General features: G+C 40.3%; 1 protein-coding gene across 1 annotated transcript; it reads left to right on the top strand.

Annotated features, from left to right (window-relative positions):
• The first annotated feature begins 9,572 nt into the window (after positions 1-9,572).
• Positions 9,573-10,278, top strand: mRpS24 (mitochondrial ribosomal protein S24). Its single transcript, XM_065224280.1, has 3 exons — positions 9,573-9,660; positions 9,739-9,919; positions 9,979-10,278. The coding sequence occupies exons 1-3, from the start codon at positions 9,634-9,636 to the stop codon at positions 10,266-10,268; spliced, it is 498 nt and encodes a 165-aa protein (XP_065080352.1). The 5' UTR covers positions 9,573-9,633; the 3' UTR covers positions 10,269-10,278.
• The last annotated feature ends 1,305 nt before the right edge of the window (positions 10,279-11,583 follow it).

The raw sequence follows: 11,583 nt of genomic DNA, 5'->3' as shown, positions 1-11,583 counted from the left end.
CGAAGTGACAGACGACTAACTGGCGAAGAAATCCATTAAAATAATGTGGTTCACTGTAATAGAATTTTCTTGGAAGCTTGTGCCATCATCCACCAGATGGGTTAGTTTTTTTGTTTTGATTTGAACAAAGTTGATTTCGTGTACAATGATTCTTTGACAGTGTGCAAAGAGTGCGTATCATTTTGTCATTTTTTTATGCATTTCAGTTTTGAGTAGAGTGAAAGAGATAGAACCAAAACATGCTAGTTCAATCCAGTAGTAGTGTTGCCATGTGGTACAATCCAGTAGTAGTGGTGTTGCCATGTGGTACACTGAAAAATTGCAATAGCAGGTTAGTCACCAAAGTTTTCGAGCCGCTCCGTCTGTCACTTCGTTTGTGCTAATAGTACGTTCAGACTACAGAGTTATAACATGTTATAACGCTATCTTGATGGTGGTTTCTGTGTTGTGATTATTTGACAACCGTTATAACATGTTATAACTCTCCAGTCTGTACAGCGTTTAACGCATGTCCATAGGCCCAATACAGGGGGTAAGTCACTCTGCCACCTTGTGACTGTGCTGATTGTGTTTCTTGTGTGTTTTTGGGTGTTTCTGTGTCGAACGAGCTGTCAAAACGTCAAGCGGCAACATACAATGTTTACTGGCAACCATGACTTCCACATCACTGAAAATGACAGATCCCCCTGCGATCGTCGTTGTTTATTGGCGTTGACGGTGACTCTGTAGCTCTTTACTCCTATGGTAAAATCCAATAAGCAAACGTCCGTGATACATGGCGGAATTTGTACTATCCTTTCACTGCACCGAAAATTTCCATAAGATTGGCGTTGACGGCACCGTCGAAAAATTTGCTCTTTCAGCAAATATAGACAGTTTCTTATGGGAATTTTCGGTGGAGTGAAAGGATAGTACAAAATCCGCCATGTTTCACGCACAGTCTGACGTTTGCTTATGGATTTTCTCATAGGAGTAAAGAGCTACAGAGTCGCCGTCAACGCCAATACTGTCGTAAAAGAAGAGACGATTTTTCGACAGTGTCATCGATGCCAATTTTTCGGAACAAAACAACGGGCAGGAGGATTCTCGAGTACTTTTTCAAATGGATGTAAGTGACTTTTGACACGATCTGAGAAAAACGGGTTTGATGTTTCATGCGGAAATGTTTAAATCTCATTTTAAAAATATTGGTTGAATTCCAATACCGTTTCCACATGCGAAACATTATTTTGACGCGCTATAATGTAGCGTTAAAATTTTACACGTTTGTTGCGTGTATCATACTGTTACTGAGAAATAATCTTCATACGCCCTTTTGCTTTCGCAACTATTACTTACGCTCCCTCAGATTCGTCGTTTTGACATTTATGTTGTGTGATACGTCAAGCCAGATAAGACTGTTTATAATTTCTAAAATCAGTTACGTCGTTAGGTTTTAGAAATTTGTGTGGCCTAAAAACATTGAAAACGGTGGACAAAAAGGTGAACAAAGTGGTGAACGCCTAAGCTTTTTCACATTTATATCACTGTGAAGTAACTGAGAAGTGTTGAGGGAATTTATACCTGTAATTGTAATCAGTTCATTTTTGCTTGCTAATCTGGTTAAAAAGTTGTACATAATTATCTTAAAGAGAAATCGTCCAGCTCAATCCTGTGTAGGGGTAAGCAGTGGGACCATCATCATCATCAACCACTCAAGTGCAGTTCAATCCTGGTCGAATTCGCCGGCAAAAATTTCGGTCAACATCCGGTTACTTCGACGACTGTCGGATTATCTTATTCGATGCTGCAATCAATAGTTTGTTATCTAAAAAAGATAAAAGGGAACACAGACTGCACTTCCAATTCCTGCTGGACACAATAAAATCTGTCAGCAAACACTCCAATCACAGACAAACAGATGAAATAAAGAACAGAGTAAATCTAGATGGACAGAGCGTAATCGCATATCTTTAGCCGACCAATTATTGTGCATTTCATTCCAAACTGAACAAGAAATATTGCAACAAATAAAAAATTGTCAAATAAAATTAAAACATGTAACAAAAGTGCGCATTTCCGTCTAATCTTATGTATTTTTGGGGTAGTCTAGTTTCAAATGCAATCAGCAATAAAACAGTATACATTCAGGTTTCGGAATCAACAGATTGTTGTGTTTAATAAAATTATGTTGGTACAGTTAATGAGCATCATTTTATTTTCTCAGCATTTTCCTTTGACATATCGCTTTCATTATGACTTATTTTTTCTTAATCTCTTTCTGGCGGATCCATGTCACCTTCGAAATCATCCACTTGATTTGATTTGGGTTTTCGACCACGTTTCGATGGAACAAGAGACTTGAGAAAGGTTTGATAAAATTCCTTGTTTTTAACGAATGGTAGCAATGATTTGAGATCTGCCAATTTGGCGTCTGGCAACATGATGGGTTCATCTTCTATAGTGTTAAGTTTGATTTGTTCAAGCTCTACGCCGAAGATGATGTTCATGTGCTTGAATTCAGCATCCCCCACATCGTGCTTGTAAAGAACAGTTCCAGGACTATTGGTAGAGTAGCGGAAGACCATGATGTCGGTAATCTTAATTGATTCCCCAGTTTCATTCTTTTTAGGAATGCAATATCGGACCGACAAATCCTTTAAGGCACAGAAATCGCGTTGCTCCATCTCATCTACGTCAAATGGGACAGATCTTCTTATGGCAGAGATGAGCACTACCCAGTCGTGCGGTGTTTCAATATCGATTGTAGTTTTTTTCTTCGCTTTTTCGATGGCAGAATGCACAGTGTCTACCTCCATATGCGAATGGCCAGTGCGCATAAACTTATGTTCGATTATAAGTTCTCTGCCATCTCTTGCAGCAAGCTCGACATAGTAGGCAAACGTAAACACTACGGTCTTATTGAGGTTCTGACCTACGCAGCGGTCGCTGTAATACGTCACGTGGCGAATAGTAAGAGGCATCTTTTTAAGATCTCTAAGAAGGCAGGAAGCCACTTCCTGAGATCCTCTTTTGGCTTTTCTTTCATCCCACAACATGCAGGTAGCTGTATTTTTGTCGAGATAGGATGAAAAGAAAGTTAAATTGTACGTATACAATTGTCTCGCATAGAAAGCCTGTCCACAGCGAAGGTGCGGTGTTGGTAATTGCTTCTGCAAGTCAAAAGATACGGTTCGATATCTTGAATCCTCTTTGGTCTGCTTCCTATCTCTGCGCTTTTCCTCGTATACGCGCTGCGCTGCTTGTTGATGCATCTCGTGAGCAGCTGTCAAGGCGATCTTTGTAGGGCTGTCCAGTTCTCCTTTGAAAGCAATCCTGTATTTTTCACACTCCCCACACACATCCACTTTGGGCTTTCTGAATGACAAGTTCTTCTCTTTGAAAATGATCCGATAGGTATCGTAATGTACGGGTATCCACGAATTGTCCCTGCTGCATTTTTCTTGGTACAACTAATACATAACCTTAATGTTGAGATCACCCGACAGATACCGCTTTTCGGAACCCTCACGAGAGTAGTGGCTGGAGTAAGCAGGAAAGCTATCAATGTGTTTTTGTATGTATTCGATGTGATCTTGGCTGACTTTTTTATTTGTGGAATTGAATGCCCGCTGATCATCTTCTGCAACGCCATGTCCAGCCATTTTTTTCGCAGCCAGATTTCTCAGCTTCCGATCCGTGATGTCAAACGATGTTATGAACATGACCTTACAAACCTTCACCATACCATTCACCCCTGGAAGCCTGTAGGACCTGGAAAAAGTACGCCTGGAGTTGACAACCTGGAAGAGGAAAACAACACTTATTATGTAATGATAATAGAAGGTACACGTGAATTGGTTGTGAAAAATGAGGATGAAATAAGGTAGAAGAGTAGTAACTGGCTAGTTTTAATTAACGACATATCATATTGTTTGAATCAGAGAGGTACAGCTACAGACAAACAGACGTAACTCTTTAAATAAATATTCCTTAAAACATATCGTCGTGGAACTCATAAGCGACATCTTGCGAGGTATTCGCGGAAATAAGTTTGCTTGCCAAGTGTCAATCAATGCTGCATACAAGTTTGATAAAATGTATAAAAACGTCAAAGTGATGAACGTTAAATGCGTGTACGATGATTACGGATAAATAGCTACGTCTGTTTGTCTGTGGTACAATTAATAACTCATATTGAGTAAGTTGGAACTGGTTACACTAGAGTGCCAGAATCAAAATCCATAAAATACTCTTATTAGATACCTGTGGACGAGCTGTTTTAGTAATAATCATATGGTTAGCAATGAATTGGTTTTGTCCGGACAAGTTGAGATCCAAAATATTTTGAAGCAGTTGTTTTCGGACAGTGTCAGGGTATTTTTCGGCACATTTCATTTTGCAATCGCATCCTTTCTTAACAGAACGTGCGGGTACTACGGTTCCATCAGGCCTAGTGTATGCCATCCCTTTCTGCCTAAGCAGTTTGTTTACCTTCCTCAACGACACTTTTTTCACTTTCGCCTCATGTAGCTCTTTTTCAAAATTATTGTGGGTTGTATTATTTGTTTCATTCTCTTTTTCTTCCAGTCCTGTCCCATTTTTCCCAAGTTCATCTGTAATTTAGAAAAAAATAACAATATTATCACACATTATAATATTCATTCCATGAAAATCAGACCATGTTCAACGGTAATTTTAGATTTTGGTTTTCCGCTTCGGCGTCTCGGTTGAAAATCATACTCATCGTCTGAATCGGGAAACTCCTCATCATCGGTATGCATGTTGCGGTATTCTTCAAAACATTCGTAAATTGAAAACTCGTTCAGTAGAATAGGGTCTCCTTCGACATCTTCTTCTTCTTCCACCTCGTAAATGTCATCAACATCACAGGCATTGTTGATGTTATCCGAATGTTTTGCGACGCGCAAGTCCATAGGTCGATAAGATAAATTCAATGAGTTGGGTTTTTGGGATATCGCAAGATCAATAGGCATGTCTGATTCAACACTAATCCTTGAAACTGACAAATCCAGAGGTGTCTCATCAACGCATAGTGCTGACGGTTTTGTGTTTTGACGTGTCGGCAACGGCGTTGATGTTGCAGCTCGCAAGATAGATTTATAGAACGACGGGGAAGATACATCACTATCCTGGTGGGAAGTTCTTGAGACGTCGGGAAGATTTCCTAGAAGGTGTATAAAATGCAAATTAAATCCCCTTAAAATGTTATTGTGATGTTAAAAATACTATTTTTTTTTTGCCAGTAGCCATACCTACCAGAAACGTTGGAAACATCGAAACCACGTTCATAAACATCATAACGCACGGGATCTGAATTACCTAGCCGCTGGAAAATGCTGGAATGTGCAGAACGGTCGGAGAAGCCACTTGCCTTTCCCTTAAATTGCTTCGTAGAGTGCAGAGGATAGGGTGAGATCCGTGATTTGGACCGATCAACAGGAGCTGGTAGCTGCAGCTTCAACGAGGATGAGGTCCAAGGCTTGGGTGGATTATCGGGAACTTGTAGTCCTGCTCTACTGACATCTGGCCATGGCATGCCAGCCCTTTCTTGATTTCGTTGAATCCAGGGCAAGGAAGAGGGGTGGTTAGTGGGATCTGATCGTAAATAGAGTAATACATTGACAATTAATTTGACATTATAAACCAAACTTAATTGAATACGAAAGAAAATACTTACTAGAATCATCGGAAAGTGCAAGACGTTTGGTGGAACTACTTCCTACCCGAACGGGCTCAACATCACTCAAAAGACTGTCAGACTTATCGGGATTGATCGAGAAAGCACTAAGCGTTTCCGATACTGCAAAAGAGGTTATGCTGGTATTTGTGTCCATGATACCCAAACAAGCTCCGGTGCTGGAAGTCGACGGCTCCATTGGTAGAGCATATCGGTGGTCATGGCCTGGATCGTGATAAGTATTCTTCACTTCGAGTTGTATGGCGGCATCTACAAAACAACATTATCACTTTAATCGTGTTTTCACAATCACAATTCCACTTACCCAGCAGCAGTTGAAAACCAGAACACTTTCCTCCTTCTATTTTCACCTTTCTCTCCATTTCTTCCTGAATAAGAAAAGAACTTATCAGCAACACTTTTCCACACGTTTTTTCCACGTTGTCACTCGCGTTTTTTTTCCACAGATGAAAAAAAAAATGGCGTATGTCGATTTGGTGCAAAGATTTTTTTATACATCACTGATGACGTTTTTGTAAGTGCGTATCTGCACTGTCAATCAATTTGACAGAAACGTCGATTTGAAACCAAAAGAGCGTATTGGCAATAATTCCAAAAAGTGTAAATAAGGATGTTAAGTCGTTTTGTAAACATTATTCAAAACACTTAAATAATCGATTATCACAAATTTAATCAAACTAGTGGGCATATTGCAAATTTTTAAATCATATACAATAAAAACCCGGTTTGTTTACATTTTGCGACTTACGTCCATTTGAAAAAGTACTCGAGGATTATTTAATCCCAAAAATACAACCGCGGTCTGTGGCCACCATCCGGTCTGTTTTCGGAGGTAAGTGTGGTAATGATTTAATCGACGTGCGAGATTTAAAGTCGAAATTGATTTTTTTTTTCTTTGTTTTCAGCTGCGTGGGCCTGCAGACCGAAGAAAATGGGAAACAGACGGATTGATGTTGCTGCCTAACGCCTCCACGATGCTGCTGCGCTGGATGGCCATGTAAAGGATGATACTGCTGATGGTGATGTGGATGGCTTGTGTTGGTCCATCAGCTGATTACCTGCCGTCTGGAACTGTAACTGTAATTTCACCGGTAGACCAGGGTCAACCCGACCACTGCCAATGATTGGAGGGAACGTTAGTACAACGTGAAGAATGCATTTAACGAGTTCAAGGGCCGTGAACATGAAAATGATTACAATATTCTACAGGGGATTAATGACTGTCTCCAAGATAGAAGTGATCCAACCTGCAACAATCGACAACACTGTCCTGGTCACATTCTTGCAATGTTCCAACAAGTAACTATGCTGCACTTTTCAAAGCCCCCCGAATCCCAACATCCCACAGGTGAGTGTCACCTTTAACGCTCTTGAACATTCCATCCTGCGATACCTATACGGTCAGATTCAGTTCACCCTTGAACCCATTTTTCTGCGGAGCGTTGTGAATGCAGCCATCATCTTTGCTTCTGTCGTGTTCCCAATCGCAACGCACCCACCGTGTCGAATATGTTCCGGCGGTCGTCAACCATCGTACTTATTGGGCCACAGTGACGACAAAAGTAATGATAGATTGGATCAGGGAAGCGTGCGAAGAAACACAGGTTAATGACCCAGCATGTGTTTCTCTTTTGAATACTTCTAGTAACTATATCTTCGAGTTCAACGAGGGGTTCCTGATCCAGATCGTATGTGAAATCAATCTTGTCGTACTTGTGTTCCCGTGGCCAGTCGTCATTTTTGTGAGGTTTTATCTCTACCATCGCCATCAGTCGATGTTTCTTCTCAATTTCTTCGTTGCGTTTCTTGTTGTCTTCGGTTTTCGTGACTCTGCACTGTGATTTCCAGGAAACAGATTTAGATAGGAATAGAGGTGGAAAGATAAAAATGGAAGTGAGATTGTAAGCTAAGCCGATATATCGATAATCGCATATCAGTCTCATATGGAAAAATCAGGCATTGAGAAAATGGCTTGGAAAATGGCCGTTGAAGTGCAATGCCCAAGTAAATATTTGAGAACATCATAGTAATTGTTTTGATAATTTTTCAAGCAAAGACCAAACAAGCCGGGTTTGGGTTTGATTCAACAGATGAGTTCTTCGCAATGAGGTAAGCATAACAGTTTTTGTCTTTAGGGCTATTTGTGATTATATTTACTATTTGTAATGGTATTAAACGGCCTAGTTATCAATAATTTTTATTTCTTAATGGAAAAGCATAAAACCGAAATTAAAAACGCAATATATTAAAATATGCTAAGGTTTCCTCAGACAAAAACCCGCTGCTTGTTGGATGGATGGATGAGGGACGGAGCTCATCGGTAAAAGCGATGTATACGTTCCTCATCATCTTCAAATATATGGCTGTTCCCATGCTTCCAGCGACGGTCTGCTTCAAATGCTGGATTAAATCCGTTGCCATCAGCTTCAGTGAAGGATCCAATTTCATTTTGTCGTTTGGGATTAAATCTGATGGATTTAATCGATGAATTCCTTTGCAGCCTTGCTGGACCATTTAATGCACAACGGTGACCGATACGACGAATTGACCTACAAGTGATGTACAATGCGATATTACATCTTTTCATACCTATTAATAGGAATTAAACGTTTTACCTAAACATATCACTTCGGGTCTAGCAAATCGTGACGTAATTTGTTAACGAGGTGTACCGTTTCTTGTATACACACTGGTTCACCGGTGAGGTCGGCGGCAAAGTGCGCCCATACACCTTACTAGCAAAGAGGCTAGGTACTCTGACCTTTCCTTCATCACCTTCAACAGTCGTGTATCTCCATCTGATGAAATGCTGACCACCGATATTCCTACTTTTTGTAGCTCGACTTAAGAAAAATATTCGGAACTACTTTAAAATAGCAATTGATAATACAGAACAGGATACAGAATATACTAACGGATTAGAAAAATGTTCCGAAATCTTTAGCCGAAGTCTGCCAAGCGCATCGGTAGCGGATTCGTGTCTGAACTGTCCATGTGAACGTTTCCCGATTTTCCTCACCGGACGGATAAACGTCTTGACCCCATGAGTTTGGATGATGTTCACTAAGTCCATTAGGCATAAAATCTCCCCCTCGATGAATTTAAATTGATGCGGTCGGCCTGCAAACCGCCCATATACGCTTTCAAGCGAGGGACCACCAGCATGCGCTTTTGCGATTACATCCTCCGCCATCTGATATCCTGGATCACATGAATAAACCAATCGTTCTAAATAATTTGGCAGGTTAGATTGGTTTGTTTACTCATTTGAGAGGTTCAGAACAATAAAAAGCAGATCATACTGTCAAAAATGAATGATAAAATCAGATCATGGATTGGTCTATTATAAACAACACATGATGTAAACATTCTTGGGAGTGGTGCCAGGATTGATGAAAAACTATCTGTTATGTGGTGGCTGCCTGTGTGACAAGGTGTTTGGAGTGTGTTTTTGTGGGTGTTAACACAAGGTGGCAGAGTGACTTACCCGGCCACAACAAACCGAGTTTACGTTCAAATATATCAAATATTTTTGTTTCAACAATATTTTTTTCTGCGTGTACAATCCACCCAGATCGGTCAAAACTGAACCTACCCAAAAATCAGTAAACTGTGTTGGGAGTGACAAGTTGACAAATGAACAACATTGACATGAATCCGATCGACATTTTTCGTTTGTCAACTTGTCACTCCCAACACAGTTTACCAGTTTACGATTGTACCCAAATTTGGGTAGTTTTGAAATAGCGTGCAGTAAAACATCCAGCCACAGGGACATCCGAACTGCACGATATCACCCAGCCCTACTTTAACAAACAGAAGCGAGCAGCGTGAGAATCGATGAAACTGAAACCAAAACAATCGATCAACAGTAATGACAGTCCTCGCTCGCTCTTTTCGCGAGATGAAAAAAATCTGAAAGCAACACCACCATGAGCATGTTACAAAACATCCGACTGGTAATTTATCTTTTTGTTAATTTTTCATTATTTTGCTATAATTTGGGTTTCTCAATAACAGTTTTTTTATGATTTTAGCTCCCCATGACGACGGCGACGCTGGCAGCTCGTCGCTCGCTGCATACGACAGCCGTCAGCGCCAAAGCCCAATCCGGCCGGTACAAAATCTCACCCAAGGGCGACCGGCCACTCACGTACGAAATGGCCAACCCGCCGCACCTGATTGCCCATCGGAAAGCGTGGAACTCTTGGAATACTTGTGGGTAATTAATGCCGGGATTTACTTGTTTTTCATAAAGATTTGTTGACACTTTGTAGCCAACCTGGAGGGTGAACTGCGGCCCTCGCAAACGATGCTGGAGGATGAGTTCATCCGGCGCTTCATGACTGGCACTTGGCACGGGCTGGTCCTGTCGGAAGTGATCATCAAACGGCAGTACAACCACGTCCGGATAGCGGCCATTCTGCGCCGGGGCATAACGCCCCGGAAGATGTACTTCCTCGTCGGGTACTGCGAGGAACTGCTGGCCTACTGGTTGCAGTGCCCGGTCACGCTCGAACTGCAAACCACCGACGACCGGAAGGATGTAGTATTCAAGTATATCTAGAGCCTGCTGGCAATAAACACATAGAACGTTGAACGAAATTAAAAGGAGACTTTCTTTCCAAATGCGCAACGGAATGGCGGTTTTAATTTTTATCATTTATTTATATTTTTTGTTTTCTTTTCATTACTTTTGTATGATTTTCTCCATCTCTCTTCTTTATCAGGGGTAAAGAAATAAATTCTATATTTCTTTTAATCCATCTAGGGGTTCCTCCATCAACTACCTGCCACCTCCTCCATTTTTCTATTACATATTCACCGTTTTTTTTTTTTTGATCTCTTGGTTTTATGTTCGCTTTCACTAAAACAGAAAAAAAAACATCATTCTGTCTGTTTTTCTAGTTTTGATTAATTACAATCATTAGTTTTCTTCATTTTAATCCTTGCTAAAATCATTGCAACTAAGGGGTTGGTTTATAATTCATTCGTTTTTTTTTTAACTGTATATCTGTTTGTGTTCGTGAGGGCATTTTACTTGTATTTGTGACAGTAACAGTTACTGTTTCAATCGACTCTATACTGTTACATGTTATGAACGGTTTCTGTTAAAGTTATTGTAAATGTAAACGAGAGAGAGATAGAGAGGTTTTTTGTTTGCAACCGGAGGCAGAAATTCAAACCAACCAAAAGTTCACCAAGTTTGCAAAGTGTTTGATAATTATGGTTGATGTGTGAGAGAGTGTTGTTCACATAGTATAAATTGGTGCGACGGAAATGCTTTGTTTTAAAACTTATCATCTGCCTATACGCACATACACACGGGCGCGCACACACACACACACACATACACGCGCGATCATCGATCATAACTTTGTTTGTATGAGTGTAAGTTACTTTTGGATGAGTTTTGCCTTTGCGTTGCTGGGGTTGCTTTCAAAAATATATAATTCTCAATCTGAGTGGGTCATTTAAGGTTTTACTCTGTTTTTTGTTTGTTGTTATATATCTTATTTCTTTACTGTATTTACTCGTTTGTAACTTGTTCTTTCTTCTGCTTATCAGCTTTATCATTTTTTTTACAAGGGTTCGTCGTAATCTGTTGCTAACTTTGTTTCGTTTTCTACAGCTCGAACAGAGATTAACCACCATGATATGATGGTGGTGATGCTATCTACAGTACCTGTAAGATTACAGCGCATTTTTTCCTCATTGAATTGTAATTTATAAGCAATTTCCACTTTTCCACTCATTTTCTGTTGTTTAAACAGGTTTAAATTATTTTAAACTCGTACAGTGTTGAACGGAATTAATTGGTTTGTTTGATGGTGAAAATCAGATGCGTTTCGCGCGTGGCGCGGTGACTTTTTAAGGGTAGT

The sequence above is a fragment of the Ochlerotatus camptorhynchus genome, unplaced genomic scaffold (genome assembly GCF_037179485.1).
Source record: "Ochlerotatus camptorhynchus isolate MF236.1 unplaced genomic scaffold, CSIRO-AGI_Acam_v1.1 ptg000020l, whole genome shotgun sequence".
Classification (NCBI taxonomy): domain Eukaryota; kingdom Metazoa; phylum Arthropoda; class Insecta; order Diptera; family Culicidae; genus Ochlerotatus; species Ochlerotatus camptorhynchus.
The sequence above is the reverse complement of the archived record's forward strand: the minus strand, read 5'-3'. Positions and strand labels throughout refer to the sequence as shown.